The sequence below is a fragment of the Lottia gigantea genome (genome assembly GCF_000327385.1).
Source record: "Lottia gigantea unplaced genomic scaffold LOTGIsca_11, whole genome shotgun sequence".
Taxonomy (NCBI): Eukaryota; Metazoa; Mollusca; class Gastropoda; family Lottiidae; genus Lottia; species Lottia gigantea.
The window spans coordinates 3,744,949-3,770,858 of record NW_008707001.1 but is presented as its reverse complement, the minus strand read 5'-3'; the positions used below and the strand labels follow the sequence as shown (position 1 = coordinate 3,770,858).

General features: G+C 32.5%; 3 protein-coding genes across 3 annotated transcripts; 1 reads left to right on the top strand and 2 right to left on the bottom strand.

The window, feature by feature from the left end:
• Positions 1 to 3,601: 3,601 nt before the first annotated feature.
• LOTGIDRAFT_177803 (hypothetical protein) lies at positions 3,602 to 5,093 on the bottom strand (the record flags this gene model as incomplete). The annotated part of the gene is made up of 3 exons (XM_009047251.1): positions 3,602 to 3,929; positions 4,253 to 4,378; positions 4,942 to 5,093. 3 exons carry the CDS (start codon positions 5,091 to 5,093, stop codon positions 3,602 to 3,604), a joined length of 606 nt encoding a protein of 201 aa, XP_009045499.1.
• A 1,163-nt stretch (positions 5,094 to 6,256) lies between these two features.
• Positions 6,257 to 14,439, top strand: LOTGIDRAFT_185412 (hypothetical protein). The gene is made up of 11 exons (XM_009047250.1): positions 6,257 to 6,410; positions 6,805 to 7,171; positions 7,586 to 7,694; positions 8,264 to 8,444; positions 9,878 to 10,124; positions 10,488 to 10,583; positions 10,766 to 11,004; positions 11,429 to 11,573; positions 11,969 to 12,151; positions 13,001 to 13,136; positions 13,534 to 14,439. Exons 2-11 carry the CDS (start codon positions 7,052 to 7,054, stop codon positions 13,953 to 13,955), a joined length of 1,878 nt encoding a protein of 625 aa, XP_009045498.1. The 5' UTR covers positions 6,257 to 6,410; positions 6,805 to 7,051; the 3' UTR covers positions 13,956 to 14,439.
• Positions 14,440 to 16,602: 2,163 nt separating this feature from the next.
• LOTGIDRAFT_156617 (hypothetical protein) lies at positions 16,603 to 24,609 on the bottom strand (the record flags this gene model as incomplete). Its single annotated transcript, XM_009047249.1, has 12 exons — positions 16,603 to 16,727; positions 17,392 to 17,503; positions 19,377 to 19,523; positions 20,087 to 20,254; positions 20,542 to 20,679; positions 21,013 to 21,161; positions 21,700 to 21,826; positions 22,054 to 22,146; positions 23,465 to 23,545; positions 23,759 to 23,808; positions 24,042 to 24,159; positions 24,547 to 24,609. The coding sequence occupies 12 exons, from the start codon at positions 24,607 to 24,609 to the stop codon at positions 16,603 to 16,605; spliced, it is 1,371 nt and encodes a 456-aa protein (XP_009045497.1).
• Between the last annotated feature and the right edge of the window lie 1,301 nt (positions 24,610 to 25,910).

Sequence of the window (25,910 nt, the reverse complement as noted above, 5' to 3'; positions counted from 1 at the left end):
ATGCAAGGAAAGTAACTTTGTAATCTTCACAAGTTAAAAATCAGACAAAAAAATTTGTGTAAAGTGGCCCCCACAAAAAGATAGTGACCTCTGCTCTATGCTTTTGTCAGATGTTGATCACTTATTTATTATTACAAGCAGCTGTCAGAGGACCAGGCCTAGATTTATACAGTTCTGCACCGGTGGTACACCCTTTACACTGTTTGCTGAGATGAGCAGAGAAGATCAGAGCGATTGTCACTTTTTTAGAAATAAAATGGATAAATGGTCTTAATTGCACCGTTTTAAGCCAAATCCATTACAGGAAAACTCTAGTTAATAACTTTAACAAATATATTATATTCAAATAGCAAATACTGTAAAATAAAAATGACAAAACTTAACAAATAGTCATATAAATAGCTAGGCTAATGTAACAAATATTCATATTACATTCTTAAAGCATACACAATATTGTACTGAAATAACTATAAATAGAAAATTACAATAACAAAATATTTTCGCTGTTAGAATGGTGTCTAGTATATCAATTGTAGAGAGATATAGATATACCACTGTTAAAATAGTGCTCAATACATCAATTGTAGAGCGATGTAGATATACCACTGTTAAAATAGTGCTCAATACATCAATTGTAGAGCGATGTAGATATACCAATGTTAAAATAGTGCTCAATACATCAATTGTAGAGCGATGTAGATATACCACTGTTAAAATAGTGCTCAATACATCAATTGTAGAGTGATATAGAAATACCACTGTTAGAATGGTGTCTAGTATATCAATTGTAGAGAGATATAGATATACCACTGTTAAAATAGTGTTCAATACATCAATTGTAGAGCGATGTAGATATACCACTGTTAAAATAGTGCTCAATACATCAATTGTAGAGCGATACAGAAAATATTAAAACAGAACCTAAAACATGGCGTTACTCAGAGTAAGAATTATTAGAACAACCTGAAACATGTTGTTACTCCATGTTTCAGCTTCTATTTCAATATTTCTAAATAGAAAATTAGGCATACATTTCATTATACTTTTCCAAGCATACCAAATATTATAAGTCAATTTAAATAGAAAATTAGTTATACAATATATTACACTTCTCAAATTTCAATACACACTTCTTTTAGCGAACAAATACTGTAATTAAGCCCACACAAATAAACTTGATATAAACTGTATAACTAGGGCCAAATGCAACACTAAGAGACAGGGGGGGGGGGGGGGGAACTTTCGATTATGTGGACTTGGGGGACCATTCCAAAAATTTGAATTATGGTATTTAATGTGCTGTGCCCTCTTCTTTGTAAGTTTTTTTTGGGGTGGAAAAAGCTGTTCATTACACAAAAATTTATATGGCCGATTAAAAAAGATTTATGATAATATGGATTATATATAGAGATAATTACTGTCTTGCTGTAAAGAAGTAGTTTGGTCCAATTTCACAAAAAACCTTTTAGCATTCCAATTATTCCTTTCAATTAAAATCACTTAAATATTATTTAAGCTTGAATGGATTGTAAATATGTTTCCTAATAAATGGCTACTTTAGTTTAGTTCCACTTTAACTATGCATTTTATGAAGTCACAATCGAAAAGGTTCTCATATATCGATAGCAGCTTTTGCTATTGTGATGTCATAAAACACTTAGTTTTAGTGGAATTGTAAGAACCACAGACGTCTGACCGAAAATTGGAAACCCTTTAATGATCCATTTTTTCATTAATAAAGTATTTAAGAAGCTAAGTGATGTTGACGAAAAAAAACGCATGAAATAAAATCAAAAATTCTAAACATACATACAATAACATTACTAAAATATTTCTATCTATTTGAGAGATGATTCATTTGTACAAATTTTACTTATTCACAATGTTTAGCATAAAAAATATTCTGATTTCATCACAACCATTAATAATATAGTAGGCTTGTTCAATCAAAATTTACTGTTCTATTAGATAATGAAAGCACCCATTTTGAGGGATTCGAGAGATTTTCTCGCCTTTGCAGTTTGTATTATGTATATTGTGTAAACTTATAATAGCTTCTGTTTCCATCATTCTGATTTTCCATCTGACATTTTTGGATTCAGAATCGACGAGAAATGGGATCACTATTAACCTGCTTTGAATGGTTTTAGCGTTATTTTTTGCTGCAAATGCAAGAATCTGATATTGGGTGGGAACCGCAGAAGAAGCATCTTCCAAACATCCACTGAACAACAAGGGCAAGAAAACCTCTTGAGAATCCTATTAGCATTTGTGACTAGCCATTACAAAAGTAGACACATGTAACCTGGTACAAATGGTGCACAAAGGATAGCAGCAAATACACTTTCCTGTGTGTCTTGCCCGTGCCATGAGAATGGAATTTGCGATGGAAAGTCACAATGGTTTTATTGCCAGTTACCGCTTACTTCAGGCTAACTAACAAAGAGCATTAATAAGACGGTCATGCACCAAAAATCAATTTTCACATTTCTTTAAGCATTGAAGACTGGTTTATGATTAACTGGATCTATAAGTGTAAGATTCTGAGAAACATTCCAATTAAAATAATTGATCTAAGCACCAGTAAAGCCATATCTATTAGTTCAACTATGTATAAGAAGAAAAAGTCAAACGATAAAACTTATAAAAAGACTAGTATTGCTCTCTTTCAATCCTTCAGTTCCAAAAAAAAGCTTTTGAAACAAAAATATGCAAATAGCAAGAAAAATATAGTAGGCTTAAAATTCAGATAGAAAGTAGTATAACAGAATTTAAAAAAAGACATAAAACCAGCTCTCTTTTTTGATATGGGACATCTTATTGTAGGTTTTTAAGTTTGCTGTATTTACCAATAATTAATAAATACTTATATCATTAGCAAATTTTGAACAAAAGCCTGATTTAAATACAGCTGTAGATATAATGATTGATTTATTTTTTGTGTATCTGATTGAGAGACTTGGTGAAAAATTGCTGTACAATTTTTACATTTGCCAAAAATTAAAATACTTATATCATTAGCCAATTTTGAACAAAAGCTTGATTTAAATACAGCTGTAGATATAATTAATGAGACTGTGTATCTGATAAATTGAAATGGTAAAAATCCTTTTTGGAATCATGTTAGATCAAGAAATAGTGAACTAATCCACAGACACAGAAAATAAACTGAAGAAGATATATAGAGTTGTATTATATCAGATTCTATGAAAAAGGAATGTTGACATTTCATTGTAAGGTTTTAGGTTTACTCTGTAATTTACATATTACCAATAATGAAAATACAAATATCATTAGCTTATTTCAAGATAAAGCCAACCTGATTAAAATACAGCTCTAGATATTATGATTGATATATTTTCAGTGCGTCTGAATGGTGAAAAGCCTTCTGTGAATCATTTTAGATCAAGAATAAGTGAATTAATCCATAGAAAAAAACTTATATTTAGAGATGTTATTATCTTTTTGTAAATTATTACGTTTTCTTCACAATTTTGAAAAATCAAAATACCGCTCTAAATATTGAAATACGAAGATGTCAAACAAATAAATATATTGAATGTTGAAGATATGAAAACATATAAAAAATAATATCAAGAAATTAAAAGTGGTTTATTTTATTATCATTATGTTCTATACTGTCCTTTCTCCAACGCCCTGATTCACTGATTTCAGAATGAACAACTAATAATAATTCCTTATTCACATCATCTAGCTGAGATTTCAGAAAGTCTTTTAGTTCCTCCTCAGTTCCAATTGTCTCTGGTGATTCTAATTTCGAATCTAAATTGCAATATAAGCCCTGTAATTTCCTGATAGCAATCCAATGTTTCCTATGAAGAGGAATTCGCACAAATCCTAGTCTATAGTCTGTTGGAATATTCAATATAAATCCCACAATATTCTCAAATATCAGAGAATTGATACTCCTGAAAAATAAAAGCACATGTGAGGGATTTTAGGATATTCATTGTTTAACATTGACTTGTATTGTCTACCCACATTTAGAAGTGTATTTCAGCATCAATTAAGACAACTTTGATAGAGTCAAATTCGCACTGAACAAGGTTTTAATGTCCGATCATGGATGACAAGTTCAGTAACCTTCAGAAAAAATGGAACAAAACATTCAGATCTAAATTTAATCAGATTGAGCTAAACCAGCCTATTATATATTTATCAAACGTTTATCACAAGCAAAGATCTGCCTCTATAAAAACCTAGAATGTGACTCAAGTTACAATAGACTTACTTTCTTTTATCAAACCAAACTGTTTCACAACCTTTTCTTTGAACGGCAGACATAATAACATTAACATCGTAATTACCCAGACCTAGAAAACTCCGATGGGGATTAATAAAACTATCTGGTGATAACCTGCAATTACAAATTTACATAACATTCCAAAGACATTTAGAAGCAGAGAACACAAGGGTAGCAAATTGGATTTTTGTCTGTTGATTAGGTGCCATAGGTTCAATCTCTCCTGTGCCAGTGCTTCCAAGAGTCAGCCTAATGTTTCCATTCCCCCCTAATACAATGAAATACATTATGGTATAAACTAATCACTTCTATTATAACAAAGCACATAACATTTCAACATAATTTACATCCTGCAGTCCTGATTAAAGTAAAGTAAGCCTAAGATCAAATTTTGTCAGGTTATAACAACCTACAGTGCGAAATTTGGAGAAAATGAAACCTATCGCACACTTTGACACCTGTATGTTTTACCAACAAAAACAAAAGTTTGAACTCCAATGCTAAAAAACATACAACTTGAACTGAGATGTGGCAGGAGTACCTTGTACGCTTGATGCAATTTAGAAGCACCTTGGTTATCAAATCAGATAATCTTCAGCACCTGTGGGTTATTGACTCAGACACCCTTCAGAGACACTCAGTCAACATTACTGATATCATTTGTTTTATTATCTTACCTGATGCAGATATCATCTAAATCCTTCTTAGTGAATCTATCTGAAGGATTTTTATCTTGAAATAAATTATTCAATACATGTAAAGCACATAATTCTTTCTGTTGTCTCTCATGATATGGAGCATCCTCATCTGTGTTTTTCTCACTCTCCATATTGACTCTTTGACATCGGCTACCATATATACCCATACACTTTCCTGGTCCTTCTTCACTATCACTGACAGAAAGTGAAGGACTTCTACAAAACTTTATTCTCATCTGTATAAAATGTTATAATCTAGATGCCGATAGCCATTTGCATGTCAGCTTGCTGAATCTCAATGTCAAGACCTGAAATGGAAAACAATATTTACACCTCACCTTTTGTAGCTTGTTAGCTTTTCCGTATATATTTCTAAGACAAATTCTCTCATAACTGCAGACCCTGTCTATCAAGCAGTTCTTGGACAAACCTTTCTGCATGCATATTTGCCTGATATTATAAAGAAATTCTATTATGATTATTTCTGTATCATTTAAAGCTGGTTTAATTTAAGATCCTACCCCACCCTATTTAATCCTTGTCCTTTAAATTTATGTCAGTTATCAAATGACTAAGCTTTAATCTAGTACTGCTGGTTTACGACTTGCAAATGCAAATGTCAAAATGTCATTTAATGCGCCCCACCCCCATCATTTACTGTATCGTTTATGTCACTTGCTTACACAAGATGACAACACAATTCTGTAATTTTGCAGAGCGTGCAACATTTTTAAAAGAGACACAGTACAAGAAAACTTACTGAGATATAAATGTCAAAAATCTGAACTTTGCTGTATGCATACAAATACTGTAAATGATGTGCGTTTTATTTGCTAATTTTTATTTCTAACCGGAAGTAAACTTATAATTTAATTACTAGCCGAGCAGCAAGTTTCTGAAATAACAAAATTGTCGGAAATGTTTCAAATCTGTCAAATTACGCACGGAAATAAAACTCTAGACTAGGAAAAGTGTTTTGTCCGTATAATTATATTTGATTTTTAAAACATAATCATATTTTTTTTCTATTTTTAGAACAATTTCCCTCGGTCCTAAATCCATTTAATGCGAGCAACTTCCGGTATCGTGCCATGATGACATGTTCATGCAACGTAAACAACAGAAGTAATTTAAAGTCCACCAGATAATTCAGCATAGTTACCGAAGGTAAGTTTCGATGGTGTTGCATCAGCTAGATAGTGTTTGCATCAGAAAGGTCAATGTTTGTGAAATGTTATAAAGTTATCTATATAGCAAGCTACGACCGAAAATTATCCATATTGTTGTTTGTAATCTTGCTGCAAACTTGGAAATTGGTAGTTCATTTCTATGGTTGATTTGTCGCTGTATTCTTTTATGACAAATACTTTTGAACGAGGTGTGACATAGTGAAATAAGGCAGTTAACATGTGATTGAAATGCATGTTATAATGATGTCCTAAGCAAAGGTATAGCTTTTTGAAAAAATATTTTTGAGCAAGCCAAGAGTTCTAATAAATATTTTAGCTTCATTACATAATCTATGGCAATAACTTAATCACGGAGAATAGGTTTATATATGAGCATTACTTCCATGCTCTTGTTATTCTGATGCTATTGTTACTTAAGAGGATCTCAGTTGATGAGATCTGCACATTCAGGATTTATGGAATCAACTGGACGTTCATTAAAAAATTTGTGATCTTAATGTATCAAAAGCCGTTCAATGGAAAAGTTCATTTAAAGTTATAAATCTGATGTTTGAGCCCTAATTGTTTAGATATGATTGAATATAACCTTTGGTGTCTAAATGACTTGGATTTAACAGTCATATAAATAGTGTTTCTATAAATTATTTTTCAGAGAAGAGAGGTCAGTCAGAAAGCCCTTCCAAAAAATGATCACAAGAATATGAATTCATAGTTTTATTTTTAATTCCACTTGCACCATTTTAAGAAAGAGTTGTATTATCATCTTGCACTAACACATTTTATTCATTTTTTGAAAATTTTTATTGGAATCACTTGTTATAAATTAAATTAATTTTTAACGAATATAAACTCACAAATTATTTTGGCACAAATTGTGCATCATTTGGCAATAATTGAAAATGGCTGCGGCTATGGATTTTGAGGGGTTTTCCAGCCCAGAAATGGAAAATGGAGGAGATAATCTATTTAGTCCTGATAATGATGAAATTGATATGGAAATGACTTCTATGCTGTCAAAGGTAAGGTTGTATATTTCATATATTTGTATTAAATTGTAAAGGCCAAATTATAAGATTATGTCAAGACAGAATAATACAAGCCCGACTCGTTCTGAATTGACAATGCTTTGTAAATGTACGTATATGTATTTCACAGAAGCAAATATGGCTAGAATCAAAATATTAAAAATATATGTGTTCAACAAAGATTGATGATTATCGATCAAATTTTACCACACTGTCATATTTGGTTAATGTTTGTTTCATTTGTTCATTGGAATACTTGTACTGGTGCTTATGCTTAATACCAGTTTTTATAAAAAGAATTATTTTTGAACCAGTTCAACCTATCGACCTTATAAATTCAATCTTGCTTTTAAATTTAGAGTTTAAATAAGCAACATAAAAAGGTTATTTCATGCAATACATTTTCAGCATTCAATGGTTAGTCCCAACAATGAAGAGTATGATTATCTAACAGAAATAATTAAAACTAGAACAGATGAAGGTCAGGGAGAAACTATATATGAAGTAGGAACTGGAGGTGAGTTATTTAATATTATGTAATGAATGATAATTAATAATATACCTGATGTAATATCATAGTCATTATCATTAGTTATAGTTATTATATCTAAATCTTTTGTGACTTGGTATATTGGAGACTGATCATAATTTTAATCTTTTTAATAATGCCCTGGGATGATTGCTAATTGATCACAAATTTTGTGAATCATATTACAAATATTTTGTAAATTATACTCATGTTTCTTGAGTCTAAAGATGACAAAATTTAAACTTTTTTCAATCCTATTTGCAAGAAGACTGAAAAATGCAATTTTGTCAATTAAACATTTCATGAATGCAATTAGACAGTATGTTCACACAGAGTAAAGGGTGCTAAACGTAGGGATATTCAGAAATCTTTTTCTAGACCATGTATGTGTATTGTAATCTGGTTGGAAAATTTCTAAAAATCAGTTTGAACCCTGAGCTGAATCAGGTCAGTTGTCTGAAGATCACACTGCATGGAACTCTGAGTAATCAAATGTTTACCTGTTCTGTTTTAATATGGCTATATTTAAGTTATATTCTATATATTTATTATTAAAGAGGGAGATAAACCAGGGTTAAAAGAAGATGATATGAAAGCCTCAGTAGCTACTTTAACCAGTATTTGTGAGTCTTTAGACTTGCAGTGTGTTTTACTGAGAGAAAGAGCTGTCGAGGAAGGGAAAGTCTGTGAATATTTACTCCGTCAAAAATTAGAGTCTTCAGATTTTATGGAAATCAGGTATGTATTGAAATTACCAAAGTCATCTGTTTAAACATTCATGCCACTTTCTGAATGGGTTACCAGCTTTAGGCAAATTCATATAAACTAACCCTGTGCCAGTGCCTTCAGTTGTATAGTAACTTGTTACCTTTCAACCACCCTAATCTCTTTCCTGACCAGGAACACTTGTGGACAGCATTGGACTAGCTTGTGAATTCATTGACTTAATAAAATTTTGTATCTGATATTCTTTGCTTCTGATAGAGTCAAATTTTGTTGATTTAGCCATGTTTACCTGTTTTTATATGTTTACCTGTGTGGGCATAGTCACATGTTAACCTGGTAGATAAGATTTACCTATATGGGCCTAGTCACATGTAAACCTGGTAGATGAGATTTACCTGTGTGGGCCTAGTCACATGTTGATAAAACCCACACATTGAGACATCTGAAGAATATTAATGAGTTGACAGTGTAATAGAATATAATAATGAAATGTCCAGCTGTTTAGTTATTATCTGTTAAATCACCTGTATTTTATACCACCTGTGGTTTATTTCTCATTATTGTTAATATCGTTTTTATATTGATTATGCTAACATCCTAATGTCTACTGTCTACTATGTTCCAGTATTAGATATTATCTCTACAATAGTATTAACTGGAGTATTGTATATCATATTCTTACATATTTTTTGATAACACCTTCTTCATTGATTATTATTTTCAATCCCTCTCATACATTTAAATTATTTTTAAGATTAATCTAGATAAGCCCATGAATTATATGATGGTTATTTTGTGAGTCTTGCCTGATAGAAGTAGAAAATGATCAGATACGATAAAAATGACACATATATTTCTATATTAAACTCAGTCAGTTTGAGGAATTTCACATGTTAACAATTAACTGAGCTAAAATTCAAATTAAAAAAGTAATGTTTTAGACTGACCTAGATTAATTATTTAATTGATAAGCTGAAAAATAGCCTAGGGTTATAGCCCCGTCCATGAACAAAGTCATTGACCTATGAACTACAAAAAAAATACTTATTAGCCTTATGAACTCTTTAAAATGAATGCAGAGTTATGCATGCTGTACCAGTTCAATTCTTAACTTATATAATAACTCATTGAAATATGTCGATTTTATTCCATTAGCCCTACCGGTATATAGGCTGTAAATCCATTACCCTGATCAGGTTTAGAAATTTCATTTACAAACTATAGAAATTCATTTCATTAATCCAAAAAGTTTAGAAAATTATCCTGAAAATTCATTTTCATTTCATTAGGACACAAAAGCTTGCAAAACAGAAAATCTTTTCATAAACTCCACTTCATTGCATTAACCTAACATTAACGTCTCAGGTTTAGCTTGTAAAAGTCAGTATGTACAAGGGCACCATTTCATTCCTTTAAACTTAATGATGTTCATATTGTTTTTATAGAGTGGCAGTGGTAGGAAATGTAGATGCAGGAAAGAGTACCCTACTCGGTGTTTTAACTCATGGTGATTTAGACAATGGTAGAGGAATTGCCAGACAGAAACTGTTCCGTCACAAACATGAAATGGAAACAGGAAGAACAAGCAGTGTAGGAAATGATATTTTAGGATTTGATTCTACAGGAAATGTTGTGAATAAACCAGACCACGGCCATCTTGATTGGATTAAAATCTGCGAGGCTTCAGCTAAGGTAGGTTCATGAACTAATTTAAAACTAGAATCGTTCAGTCAACAAATACACTGGAGCACTGTTGATATTTTTTTGATCAGATTGGTAAGAGCATCCAATGCAATATACATACTGGCTGTGTTTTAAGGTGCACCCTTTTAAAGGGATGTTACTTATTGACAGGTATATATACATACTGTGACCTCAGATTTTTTGTTTCTCCGAAGATTGACCCATGTGCGTGATTTTATGGTAGAGGGTCAGGTATAGCTTTTGTCATTTTACATTTATTTGATTAAAACAATAAGAATCTGAAAAAAGAAAGGATAGTATCTTGTATTAATCTAGACCTGTATTTAAGAATTTTGTGTTTATATTTTTTAGGTTGTTACATTTATAGATTTAGCAGGACATGAGAAATATTTAAAAACAACTGTATTTGGAATGACAGGGCATGCTCCAGATTTTGCCATGTTAATGGTAAGTAACACTACACTACACTTTTGTGTACTAGGAAAGAGAATTATGTTTTTTGTGTATGACCAATTGTGTTCAGCAGAATCACATTTGTGGTGTGTCAGAATTGGAAATTTAGACCAATGTTTAGTATCTAATTTTTCCCAATGCACCATAAAATATCAATTTTTTTGTTTGTTTTATAGATAGGAGCTAATGCTGGTATTATTGGTATGACTAAAGAACATCTGGGATTAGCGTTAGCTCTGAATGTACCTGTATTTGTGGTGGTGACTAAAATTGATATGTGTCCACCCAATGTTCTTCAAGATACTCTGAAACTCTTACAAAGAATATTAAAGTCTCAAGGATGTCGTAAAATACCAGTCATGGTACAGACTAAAGATGATGTCATCTGTTCAGCAACCAACTTTACTTCAGAAAGGTAGGTTTGGAAAACAAACTTACATTCTTGGAAAACTCTTTAACACTCTTCCTTTTGATCAAATAATTGAATTGCTCTTTTTGTTCATGGTCTTATAACAATTTGTTCTGGTTCTACTTTTCAAAGTTTTGAATCACTTAATCAGTGTCAGTTGATTTGATAAGAAAAAATGCTGTTATTAGCAGAAAATGTTGAATTAAATGGTATACCAAGCTTTATTGCTTTGGCATAACTCCTTCCAACATACATACAAAACTGTTATTTCTCTTACTTGGACTTGTGCTGTGCGTCAAATTGAAAGTACAATTGAAAGAACTTTGATTTGATATTATAGTTTAAATTGTAAAAGATGATAACTCATTGGAAAACCATTGTTAATGATGATGATAATGTTAAAATTTCAATTTGTTAATCTTCATTTCAGAATGTGTCCAATATTCCAAGTATCAAATGTTACTGGAGAAAATTTAGAATTATTAAAAATGTTCCTTAATTTATTATCAACACGAGTGAAATGTAATTTATCAAAACCTGCTGAATTTCAAATAGACGACACATTCTCAGTTCCTGTAAGTTTATAATGTTCTATTACCTCCCTTTAATTCTGTAGAATCTGATAAAAATTGTGAAAATTCCATACTACTAATACTAAGACTAGGTTAATGTCTGTTTCAAATCCTCTTTGGATTGTTTAATATTTTACTACTGAAAGCTAGTAGAAAGCATATCAAAATAATTTAATCACGATTCTGTTAAAATGGTATCGCGCTACGCAGATTTATACTGTGTACACCAGTTTTTTCTGTTTATACATAGATAAACTGTAAAAATGTTCAGGTCATTCCTTAATTATATCATGGTTGCTTTGATGAGAATCTGGAATTGTCTGAAACATAAACTAAACATGTCCCTTAGTATATTATAAATCTTTTAGTTTTGTCATGTGATATGTTTTATATTATAGGGAGTAGGAACTGTTGTATCAGGAACTCTATTACAAGGAAATATCAGACTCAATGATAACTTATTACTGGGACCTGATGCTCTAGGACAGTTTCAACCAATGGTTATCAAGAGTATACATCGGAAACGTATGCCAGTTAAGGAGGTCAGGGGAGGACAAACTGCTTCATTTGCCTTGAAAAAGGTGAGTCATCAAATTCAATATTAAACAAAAATTATTTTCAATAGCCCATAGTTTAATTAAATTAGATATTGAGCAATAGCTGTCAAAATACTAAAATAACTTGTATCCATAGCCTATGTATGGTTTAGTTAATTGTATGTTTAGCATGGCATGACAATTATTGAAGCCATTTCATCTGCAAATATAATATTTTCTTAATTTCTAAAGGGGATGAATTTTTCTGGATTGATTTCTAATTGTTTGGCCTCTAGTATGTATTTGATTTATGTCCTTACTTTGATGGCCGTGTTCCTTATATCTGTGAAAATCAAATTCAAAGTGTATAAAGCTATTTAATTCTGTCGTATTATGGTAGTAATAAAGCATAGAATATATTTTGTATGTTAACTGACCTAGAGTGTTATAATCATATAAAAACTGTGAAAGCCAACAGTAAAATTTTATTATCTAATGCCTCTAGGCTTACTGATTACAATAAACTCCTTATAATAGAGATTAATGACCCTCTTTATCACCTTCTACTTTAATTTTATATGTCTTATATAATACAATGGTAATTAAAATACTATTGTTAACATTGGTCTTTATATTGCCCACGTCTCACTGTTTGGACTTGCAGATTTTCTTAAAAACTTCCATAGAATCCACATTCTTGACAAAATTTTTCACAAAAGAAAAATATTTGATTAAATGACACTTTGATTCTTAAGTTTGTATGTTGTTTATGAATTTAGCTAGAAGTTATTTATGAGTATCATTCACTGTATATTATATGTGCCTATCTTCTTTAGAACGATCATTTTTTTTTTATTCTATTTCACTTAAAAATGATAATTCAATATTTCACAGATAAAAAGATCTGCCATTAGAAAAGGAATGGTGATGGTCTCTCCAAAGTTAGAACCTAAAGCCTGTTGGGAATTCGAAGGAGAAATATTAGTTTTACATCATCCTACTACTATCAGTGTTCGCTACCAGGCCATGGGTAAGTATATCCTGTTTATTTCTATATAATAGATATTCTCCAGCTAACAACTGAAAATACTAGTAACCATTTCTTGAACCACTGGCTCAGTGAAAAAGATGCTTGGTGGCTAACCTGAAAGTTCAAATCCAGCATGCGTCAGAATAATACCTTTTGATTTAAAACACAGTATCACCCTCTCAATGATACAGGTCAGAGTGGCTGACATGGAAAAATCATTCTGATAAGACAATAAACAGAGGCCTTGTGTAGAGATTGAGATTGAAAAACAAAAGGCTAATGCTATTGTCTAATCAAAATTTTCATCCGTGCATTCTACATAGCATTGCCCGTCCCTACCGAACAGGTTCAGTATAGGAGGACATCAAAATTCAATTTATTTTCTTTTTGATTGCAGTTCATGTGGGAAGTGTGCGGCAGACTGCAACCATTTTAAATATGACAGAGGAACATCTACGTACTGGAGATAAAGCTCATGTCCGTTTCCGATTTATTAAAAATCCAGAATATATCAAACCAGATATGAAAATGGTATTCAGAGAGGGCAGAACAAAAGCTGTTGGAACCATAGTCAAACTTCATCCCCACGTTTGTGCCGTAGCTCAAAATACACGGCAGCAGCGAGCAGCTAAAAAGGCACAGGAACACAAGCACCACGTGAACCCTCAAAATGAGCCTCAGAAACCTAGTAAGAGAAATCGAAGAATACGAAAGAGCTATCAACCACCTACTCTACCAAACGAAGTAACAACCAATGGCACCACTGGAACTAATGGTGAAGTGGCGTCTAATTCTGCGACAAATATGTCCGTCACGTGAAACGTTCAGTTTTAGTCTATAACTTAATTTAATGCATCATATATAAACATATTTTCAGCCTTCCATCTTTGAGAAATACATGTATTCTATCAACTGAGTGCCAGACTTAAAATAATCTGTGATCTATTCACATTTCATAATGTTTTCCATTTGTACGATCTTTTGTAGCTTGTGTAGCAATTGTGTGCAATTTGTAAATCTTTGGATATAAACTGAATAAGGTACGAATAAGGCTCAGGGTAGGATAAGTGTCTACTTCAGATGAGTGCAATCAGAATTTGAGAATCTTAGGTTATAGATTAAAAAAGGACAAAAAGACATGTGTTAGGATAAGCTTTTGCATTTGAAATCATTACAACTATCTCTTTAAAGTTTAATTCAAGTAAAAATACTCTAAAATGCAGGTAAAATAAAAGAAAAGGAAATTAAAATTATAAATTATGTTTTTTAAGGTTTTGCTTTCAAAATCATACCAAATAGATCTTTTAAGGTTTATTATGTGAAAGGAAAAAAAAAAGTCAAATTGAAAAAAAAAGAATTAATATAAGAAATTATGTTTGCATTTATAACGTGTAAGTCATGCTAGAAATTTTGTACTTGATTTGTCGACGTTTTTTCACAAGGAATTTTTATCTAAAAATAAAAGACAAAAAAAGTAAATTTTTAACCCAATTTTTATGTGTATGGTCTATATTAAGTTTTCTGTCCTGTTTTGTTAGTTATAAAGTTACAAAGATGATGTCATGAAAATATTATATGCATAATGCCAAAATTTGCAAAAGTAAAATACCTAAATTTGTGAAATTGTGTATTATAGTTAAAAACTTGCTGACTCCTAGCTTTCCTCAATTTGGCAAAGGTGTAGAAAGCTTTGGAGAGACAGCATTCTTTTTGCATTAGAAATATTCTTCTCTAGCTTCAGAGGTCTATGAGATGAAAGTAAACTGCCTGATTTAATTGACTATTGTAGAAGTTTGCAAGTTTCAGAATGGGTGTAACTGCTGAAAATATTTACAAAATTTGTTTTGCTGTTTATGTCGTCTTACCGAACTGTTGAAGAATTCTTAAAGAGGTTTTTCAAGTCTTTTTATGTGGACTAGAGACACATATTTCTTATGTATACACTATGTTCTTGATCCCATTCAGCAGAAAGAAGGTGGAGCTCGATTGATGAGTTCTTCTCTCAAGGGCGTATTAGACTACTTACAGTACAATCAACATCTTCCAAGCCAGAATCTGTTCATAACTCATGAATCGAGCAACACCGGAGGCGTAGACCATAGAACAGAATGGGTTCATAAAAAAGGTACAAAAAAAGTGTCTCTGGTGCACAAGTAAGACTAGAATTAACCTAAGAAAGTTACTAGTCACAATAAATTCAAGCTGTGTGGTGTCATGTTTGAAAATAATAAACAATGTTTCTATTTAAGAAATTTATAATATAAATGATGGAAAGAAATAAAAAGATTAAAACTGATGTTATTTTTTTGTTAATTTATAGTAGACTAAAGCTAAGATTCCATATGCATCATCCGTCATAAATCGAAATGGTTGGTTTAAGAGGGTATGATTCCATATATGCAGAAACGGTATCCGTCAACAACAAAAAATCGCCGGGTGTAGAGATTTTTGACGCATCCGGACGCCTTTCCTTGCAGAGATCTTCCAAATGTGACGTATTTTGTGGGGATTCCTTGTTTTTTTTATGCGCCAAAGAATCCATCTGTCTAGAAGTCTGTGCGTCAAGAAAGATAACGCATACGTTTAACGCACATATAGAATCATATTTGACGCAGGATGGATCTGCAAAAGCCATTTTTGTCCGCATGATGCGTATATGGAATCCTAGCTTAAGATGATTGCAAGATCTTGAACCTTTTAAAAAGGTTTAGAATGGTAATATAGGGTAATTTAAAATGCCAATTTGTAGACTGGAGATTTGGGGAAACCTTTTCTTTACAAAAGCCATACAGAAATAGCACAGTTATGACAAAAATTGATCATTAGATTTTTTGAGAAACACAGTGTACTATTCAGAAAAGTAGGGCTCGTTAACTGTGAAATGGGAAAGGGAAATAACAACTGCTATACTTTAAAATTCAAATTTATTGACAACATAAAATGAGAAAAATGAAATTTGACAATAGACAATATATATGAAGCATTTCATGAAATATTTTAAAAAAAAGATGACGTGTGAGCAATTACATTAGTTAATCATTATAGAATATACATACAGGGACACAGTCAACAATTTATTTGGTCTACATGCTGAAAGAGCTCACTTTAAGCTCCTGGTAACAATACTCAGGACGAAATTTTCACTTGGTTCAATAAGTTATAAGCCATTTAGATCTATTTCCAGCAAGGCGAATTACAAAAGACATTTAGAAAATTGACTACATTGGCCTTTTGCATTTCTGATTTTGGATTTTGTACTGTTACTCAGCTTTTTGCTTGATATACATGTAGCTGAATTTAAGCTCTAACAGTTTTATAAACTGAATAATTAAATTGATATATCCCTATAATTATTTGGAATTCATTGTTAAACAAATATAAAATTTAATCTTTGGTCAATTTCTACTACTAGATTTAAATATTTGTTGGAAAAATAAAAATTTGAGCCAAAAGGTTTCAGTTTAGTTTATTTCTTTAATCCACTCAACACGTTATCAAAAATATCAGTGAATATGTCCACATGGTGTTCTTGGAACATCAGCGTTGGACGGAATCTCAGTGTTTTCTCTCCGCAGGAACCAATCAGTATTCCTGAAATTAACAGGATGCAAAATATAAATAAAATACCTAGACATACACTTTTCACAAAGTACAAACAAACGAAATAATCTTATGGCAAAATTTTTATACAATACAACAATGGTTGCAGGTTCTCCAAATCAAAATCTTTTCAAAAAATACTAAGAGTATAAACAAACAATTAATCTTATCCCAAAAATTTTGTTGCAAGTTCTCCATATCAAACCTTGTCGAAATACAAAGAATTGTAGAATTTTGGGGATCTATAAACAAATGACTAAAGATTACGCAAAATAGTGAAATATAATTAGTTAGCAAATCTGAAAGTAATTTCAAACATTCATATATTTTTGTGTACACTGATGAATGTATTCTTGAACTAAATAGCTAGAGAAGAAGCTGTATAGCAATTGAAAAGAATAGGCATAGGTGTTGCCCGTTTCATTTGATGGACAGAATTACTGATACTTAATATCCATGAATTATACGACAGTGGGAAGCCAGGTTTACGTCTGATGGGGCAAAATATCTGAGATAGCCCGAATTTCTAACCTAACTATGAGATTTCTCTTCCGGGGCTTCGAGGAGGGGCGACTGCCTCCTCTGCCCCCTTTGGCTCCACCACTGTTATACGATCTTGAGATCAAGGTAAGGTGTATCAGCCTACTGATCTTACCTTTTTGTTTCATATTATAGATAGCTTTATCTCTAGTTTCAGCATCACAGAAATCTATAGCAGCTAATGTTCCTAATCCTCGGGCATTCATTACCATACCTGGATAACGTTTCTACAAAATACATAACATGTTACACTTGATTATTACTGATATTATATTTCAAACTTGACCAACTTTCATAATTTTCTGCCCTTAAAATTATCAGACCTCTTCATACCGGCAGCTATGGGAGTGAATGACAGTCAATAATCAATATGTTTGTGGGCAGATGTTAAACAAAATTCAATCTTGAATGGTGATTTGCAGGCGTAGTGACAGAAAAGAGAAGCCCTTCAAGATCCTATCACATTAGACCTCTAATAATTTTTTTTGAGTTCAGCCTGGATAGCATTTATAGCAATGATAAAGTGGATTTTTATTCCCAAAACATTCTAAGCAGCATAAAATTGGGCTGACTGGGGTAAGCATGTGCAATGAAGTTAATCAAGCAATTTATCTGTAATTGTAGCTCTGTTAAACAGTTAAAAACTAAAGCATAAGATATACGTAGGCGTACTTCCACAGTGTGAAATATCAGGTTAATATAGCTGCTATGTTATTGTTTATAAATATATCCTTAAAGCATATGCCTTATCATAAAACTAACCCCACATTTCAAATGCAAGCAAAAAATCTCAAAGCCGTTATACAACCCAAGAATAGTAATTTACACATTCACAAGAAAACACGGTCTACAAACACATGGCTACAATAAAAATATTCAAACACGGAATGTTTCTAAGGCATTCTTTGCTAGGGAATAAAAATAATCATGCTGAAGGTACTTCTAATGTTCACAAAACTTTAAAAAAAGCAATTGTTCAATATTCCAAATGAAATCAACAATATTTAGCACTATAATGATGCAAAGATGACTTGTTTGTCTTTTATGCTTTTTGTAAAGTATTTAAGCAATAAACTAATGCTAAGCGTATTTATGATTAATTTTCCAGCCAACCTTTTCCCTGATATACGTCCATAACTGCCATAGAGTAACAGTTTAGTGCTTATATTTACATTTCCAAGACATTCTAATTTTGAAACAAAGAGTGTTTACATTGGAGACCGTCTATTTGATGCAATGACGTCAATGAATAACGACGTCATTGACTAAAATTACTACGCCTAATGTTTTGGTGATGAGTCAATGGCATTTATTGTGATATAAGCGCCACACAAATTTGCATCAGTCCAATGGATAAAACAAAAGCTAATGTAAATATTGATATATAACCATGCAATACAATTAGCGTATGACAAAATATCGATACACCAATGTATCATGCCAGTACTGCAGTTTGAAAAGCCAAACTACCCATATTCAGAAATATAAATATGAAAATGAATACATACAGTTTGGAAGCTAGAGGCTACCCTACTTTCTTTTCAAATTTATTCAATAGTCTGATTTTTTGAATCGCCAAATTTATGGGTTTTTTAGGGTATAAAAGATATTAAGAAGTGAGTAATATCATGACAAATTTCACTACTATGGAAGTGGAATATCTCAGTCGAGAACAAGTTGGATTGTCCTCTGCTAGGTGATAAGGTGCTGTGGATTTGAATCCTATTCAGAGGTTCTAAGCTAGGAACAATTCTGATGCCACAGTCAGTGCTTCCAAAAGTCCGCCTTGTGTCAGCTCTCACCCCCTAATACAAGATATCATATCAAAATTTTTGAATTTGAAAAGAAAGTAGGACATTTGGTGTAACATTCATCTACGATCTACAAACAACCATTCCAGCACATACCTGTATCCCTTCTAAACCATTTAAAAAATAATGGCCCACTCGAGTATTGACTTCAATCAAATTCTCTTCCTTCATCACCTCTAGCACGGCTTGTAATAACGGCATTCTTGCTGCATCACCAAACCATGTGTTGAAAATTCGATATCCCTGTAATGATATGCGCATGTAAAGTTAATTTATTCATGATACATACCTGCATTTCATATAATCCACTCATTAAATAACGTCCAACTCTGGCGGTGTTATTAACTAGATCTTCTTCTTGGATTACATCCACCACTGCATCTAACATGGAGAGTTTTGATGGATCTCCAGTCCAAGTAGTAAATATACGATTTCCCTAAAATATAGAAAAAAAAACAAGGTCAATATGAGAGTAATGGTAATGTTTATTGTTTATACTCACCCTGTTTCGAATATAGGATGATAGTAAAATTTGGATTTGGAAATTAATTTCTTTCTTTCATATCAAAATTGAGTTGTATTAAAAATCGATGGTTTTTTTTAATTTGTTAAAAGAAAGTTTTATCAAAGCTGAAGATAAAAGATTAATTACAGTTTAAAATTAAAACACAAATTAGAAAAAGAAAGAATCATGACAATGATGGCCATTTTTTCCGAAAACCTGACTCACCTACAATATCTCACCTCTATTAGTCCACTTCCCTAACCGCAGTCACGTGCCCTCAGCTCACCGGCCTGGCACCCTTCAATATCAACATTTCAAATCGAATGAACAATTAACATTAACCATTCCAGTTGGCAATCCTATTAGTATGACAAAACACTTTATCCAATATTTTTTAATTCTATCTTTTCTTGTTTACGCTAGTTAAATTTTATTAAAAAGAAAAAGGAAAAAATTAAAGGGAAAAATAGAGAAAATAGGCTTCAAAGCATTACCTCTGTTGGTTTGAAATCTTGTTTAAAATAGAAGCCCCCAGTCATCATTTTCTTGGCAAAGGGAACAACATCTGGAGGTTGGGGTAAATTGAAATGTTCGTGAGCCCAGAATTTTCCTGTGGAACCGCATCCTGTTTGTACTTCATCCATTAATAAAGCAGCATCATGCTAAACAATACAAAAAGAATAATCTTTTCTAGACAGTTTGCTTTAGATATAGTTACATTAAAAAGGTTTCTATGGAAGAGCTATAAGATGTTTCCTCTTAAAGACAGATATGCAGATATTCCTTTTCATTGATCATTGATATGCCATAAACAGCTGTAAGGATTTTATGTTTAAGCTTCTGTCCAAGGTTTCTGCTTAAAGTCTTGCTGCATATTTGGAAAAACCTTGATGAGACGTCTTTACTGAAAAATTACATTTAAAAATAAATTCATATGGATTAAACTAACCTCTTTAGCAATTTTCTGAAGAGTTTGGAAGAAATAAGGTGAAGCGTGATTGTCTCCCCCCTCACACTGTACAGGTTCAACAGCAATACCTGCTACTGGGTTACCAATCTTAGCCCATTTGTCCATTAATTCTCTTACCTACAATACAATGACATGTATCATACCCATATAAAGCCCTGTCAGGCCTTTTTAGGAGAATCTTGGTTGATAATAGGTTCTGAGATCAAACGCCAACCTCTAGATTTAGTAAATGGGACGCATGTTTTGGTTACCAATGGTTCAGCTGAATAATGAGTTAAGATGACAATTTTAAGATCACCATGCCTTTACACGCTGACAGATTCAAACAAATGTCATCATGTTAAGAATTCAACCCTCTAACTAACAACGCTACAGCCTGTTCACAAATGGCATTGATAGCATTGCTTATAGACTCCAAAGAGAAAAATAAAAACTCTACCCAATACAGACCTCATTGAGACATCTATCTTCCTCTTCTCGATTTTCACGGGTATTTTCTTCCAGAGGATATTTCAATCTAGGGAATGGTGCTATTGGCCAATCAGGTTGTGGAAAATCCAGCTTGTGGACCCATTTTGTATGTGTTAAAGCCAGGGCACCTGTAAAAGACCAGACATTGGCTTGGAACATTGTCTAGTAAGTGACTAGGTATAATAGAAGCATCTTTACAATGGTCACGGTATTTTGGCTTCATCATATACCTGGACTGAAATGGTCCACTTCATTATTTCAGGTCAGCGATTTGATACAACCAATAAGAGCCCTCGATTTCATGAGTAATTATTTTTTACAGTCTTTCTGTCAAAGACTCAGATTGGCTACATTCACTAGCATACAATCCAATCAAATGGCTGCATTCACAAACTTCCATGAAACAAGAAAGTGGACCATTGCATTTATTGCAAGAATATGATGACATCATACATTGTGAAGCGGATATCTCAGTGTACATTTTAATCAAATTTTTGCTGATTCCAGAAGTAATGCTATTTTCATTTGAATCAAGGATAGAGAGGTTGTCAGATCTTCATATATCTTTCCTAGAGACTAAAATAATGACGAAAGATGACTAAATTCCGTGAAATAAAAATAACACAAGATAAATATAAAATCATATTTACTAATTGTATTTCTTACCCATTGTTCGTCCGTGAAAGCCGCCATAAAATGATAAAACTGAAATCTTTGGTGTTCCTGGTTCTAAGTTGCTTAAACACGATCTCAATTCTTCTTCACTGGGCGGTCGGCCACCTCGACGATGTCTCTGTAATCAAATTTTAAAGATTGTTTTCAAACTTTTTGGGATGAGAAATAAAATTAATGGAGTATTATGTCCTGCTCTTCTGCACTTAATTGTGCTAATGAAGAATGGTGATGCCGTGCAGTGTGAAATGATTTGTCATGATTTTATTTTTAATTGATAATCAAATATCACTCATTGAAAACTCAATTCAAATTTCAAATATATTCTATAGCTTATGCTATTCTCACCTGGTACCACATGAAGATGGCTTTCTGACTGTGTTCTATAGAACAAGCGCCACACTGCATGGTCTGTACATGATTCATTCCTGGTGGGGCTACCTACAACATACATAATAATTCCATTTTAAAAACTAGGACCTGTTGTCAAAGAGCTCACAAATTTTATAAAGTAAATATCCTGTAGAAAGTTAAATAATTCCATTAACCCAAAATCTTGTCCAAAGCATGACAAAATTGGGAGCACTAATTGTATAGTAGTGGACTCCTCAAATGAACTACCATCAGGTGTTTTTTAAAGAGAAAGTGGGCCTATAGTCTGTCAATTTACTGGAGGCTAAGATTGGGTCCACATTAAAATCACAATTAGACCTTGTTAATATTTGGCCACCTAACAGGATTAATTTTAATTTCAAATATCATGCAATAGAGACTAGTAGTGTCATGAACATCTGGAATATCTTCTACAAATGTCTACTAAACTCAGACAAAATTCCAATTGAGATGGAAGTAAATGTCAAATATAATGAAGCAATCATGTCTAAAAGCTAAGAGATTGACAGTTTTCCAATATTACTGACATAGTCAATATAAAACAGAGAGATTAAGATAGAATTCGTTAGATATTTAAAGCCACTGCTATTGTGATATAATCAATATGATGCTTTTTTAAAGGCCAAATAAAGGGGTACAGAACTCTAATTATGCATAATCAATGATTTTCTGGCATTGTATAGTAATTCTTAGGCACCCATGGGTATTATGGGTTTGATAATGAACACATTAACCTTGATCAAACTTTGATTTTCTCTATAACAGGACTAGATTTAAAAGGTTAAATATTCAAATATTATCAATTATGCATGCTTCTGGAAAGCCTGATGCGACTCTAAAGCTCCTTTTATAACTATCAGCATCCTTTCAGAGAGTCCACACAGTAAATACTTTTTTATTTATATATGGATTGATCTGTGAAGGACGTAATCAAATAGTCAATTTAATCTGATAGATAGACAGACCACTTCAAACATCTCTCAGTCTTTATCACAATTCAACAATCAAATTGATGATAGCATCAGAGTAATAGAAACTAATCTAGAATCTATAAAATCTATAGATTATCACTTCAGCCTGTCTGATATCTAGATTATACAAGTATTGGACCAATTTGTAACATAGGCTCTATTATAGATACAAGAATGTCTAGTTCAGAGTACCACAATGACATCTCTTATTGTGGACAGTTGCAGAGCCAGGTTGATATCCGAGGGGGGTGAAATATTGAGGTTGCCTGAATTTCTAACATAGTTATGAGAGTCATTCCCGAAAAACTTGCATTCAGGGCTGCTAGTGGGGGCAGCCTGCCTCCACCACTGATTGTGGAGTTAGTAAGACAACTGAAAAGCAAAACATAACTTACAGCTAATAGAACATCTTTTAATTTGTTCACCCAGTTGCTAGGAGGTAGAGCTCCAAGAGCTGGTCTGTTGACAAATGACGCCTGGAATTAAAATTTAGTAATAAGTGGTCCTCCATGACAAAACCATATGGGATAATTCGGGAACAGACATGTTGGGTTGACAGGTTCACTTTCATTCAGAATTATGTCTTAAATGTCACCAAATACCTGGCCTTTAAAGAACTTTCTATTATTCTACAGCTCTATATGGACTTTCAGTAAAATATTGGACCTCAAGCACTATCTTATACTTACAATGTTTTCAGGTTTTCTAAGAGCTTCCATTAATCTTGGATGACTGTATCCTAGAACAAGAAAATTCATACAATTTCATACCTCAATGTTCTGAAGTTTAATAACAGAAAATTTGTATTTAATCACAAAACAATTACAGCTTTCGTAAGTGCTTTTAAAAACATAGGGTGTGTTCAACTATTTGGAAAGCCTGAGAGCCAAAGAACTACAAAAGTTTGTCAGTTCAGCAAATCTACAAGAAAGTCCTCATGGACAATATTTGAAATTCAGATCAGTTACCTACCTATAGGTATAGTGGCTATCTGAGTAAACATATCTAATAAAACGTTTCCATCTACATCAAATAAATAATTCCCTAAACTGTGATCATAATCAGCAAAAAACTGCACAGCACCAGTATTCTGTAAAAATCAAATTCGAGATACTAAATATTGTTTATAGTTCTCAAAGCATAAACAGACAGCCATTTAAGGTTACATGCTCAAAAATATCATTTACAGCATATATATTTTTAGATGAAAAATGCTCACTATTAGTTGTAATGCCAAGGATATACAGGAATTAAATTCATCAATTAGATACATTTATTTAGTAAAATTACTCAATTCAAACACAGGAAAGTGAAAAAGCAAGATACATTTTTTGCCAAACATCACAATTCAAGTTTGAGTTTTCATGGGTTCCATGGAGAACAAGTTTAAAATTGATGTTTGCTGTGGGTGTATGTATCCTGCTGCCTGCAATCTTTTTTTTTTTTCATTTCAGTCACACAGTCACATTATGCTTACCTGGATATCTGAGAGTTGAGAGACCAGTTTCTGTGAACGGGGGCCAGGGACTGGGGTGATCATGTTGGGTCCATTAGGTTCCCCTTGAAATAATGGTTTGTGTTTGTGGACTGCCGCAGCTGTTGCTTTACCTCTTCCATATTCTGCTTGGGGAAAAATATTACAAGTTAGCCCCAAATTAAGGGAATGTAAACCTTATATTTGCTTGTTTAAACACAGTTTACCCCAAAAATGGGTCTGGGTCTAGCAAAAATGCTTGTGTATATGAATGTAAGATTCTAAACAGAAACAGTAAGGGTTGACCTAATTTTGATGTAGTTTAAAGTATATACTAGAGCCACACGTGGCACAGAGTGGGACTTTGCAAATGTAGCAAAATGCTAAAGACTCTGAAAAAATCAACCTTCTACGATAATTACATCACGCGCAAGAGCAGTCTAAAGTTGAGAAGAATTGTTTGTAAGATTGTTATAACGGAAGTAGACAGCCCTCACAAATGAAAGTATCAGAAGATAGCCAAGGTCAATGACATTTGACATTGAAAGGGAGACGGTCAACAAAGGTCAAGGTTACGAGATACAAGTCATCCAAATTTTTAATTATATACGGCTATAAAACCGGAAGTTGAGATAGGACAGCAAATATAAAAGTGTAAATAGATAGCCAATGTGAATGACCTTTGATCCTACAAAAATCAGGGTCAAAAAAGGTCAAGGTCAAAAATTGAAAATTTTGAATTTTCAAAACCTGTTCCTTTTTTTGAACTATAAAGCTGAAACAATCGAACTTCTAAGACAACGTGGCTCAACGAATGAAGTAATTGTATGCAAAGTTCCATTTTGAACAAATGTAAACGTTGCGAATTATGTCCCTTGCCAAAATTGTCAATAATGAGTAATTTAACCCGGATGTGCTACGCCCACCTCAATTTCTTTTGCATAGGTTAATTGATATTCTGAATGTTATGTTGTGTTCCAAATTTAAAGCTTCTACATCATACAGGTCAAAAGATATAGGTCAACAAGAGTCAATAAAGGTCAAAATAGAAAATTGAAAATATAGAAATTTCAAAACCCGTTCCTTTTTTGGAACTATAAAGCTGAAACAATTGACCTATTAACACAAACTGGCCAAAATCATGAGGTAATTGTGTGCAAAGTTCCTTTTTGAACAAATGTATCCTATGCGAGTTATGCCCCTTTCCCAAAATGTAAACAATTAGTAATTCAACCCGGATGTGCCACGCCCACCTCAACTTTTTTGTCATAGGTTAATTCATATTCAAATTGTCTTGTTGTGTTCCAAGTTTCAATGTTCTACATAAAATAGGTCATAAGATATATACACACCAAGCTCAAAGAAAC

Excerpts from the sequence above, each read along its gene's own strand:
- LOTGIDRAFT_185412 (XM_009047250.1), top strand. The coding sequence starts at position 7,052 with ATGGCTGCGGCTATGGATTTTGAGGGGTTTTCCAGCCCAGAAATGGAA. Across the intron at positions 7,172-7,585 it reads TGACTTCTATGCTGTCAAAG|CATTCAATGGTTAGTCCCAA; the intron begins GTAAGGTTGTAT and ends ATACATTTTCAG. Across the intron at positions 11,574-11,968 it reads ACGACACATTCTCAGTTCCT|GGAGTAGGAACTGTTGTATC; the intron begins GTAAGTTTATAA and ends TTTATATTATAG.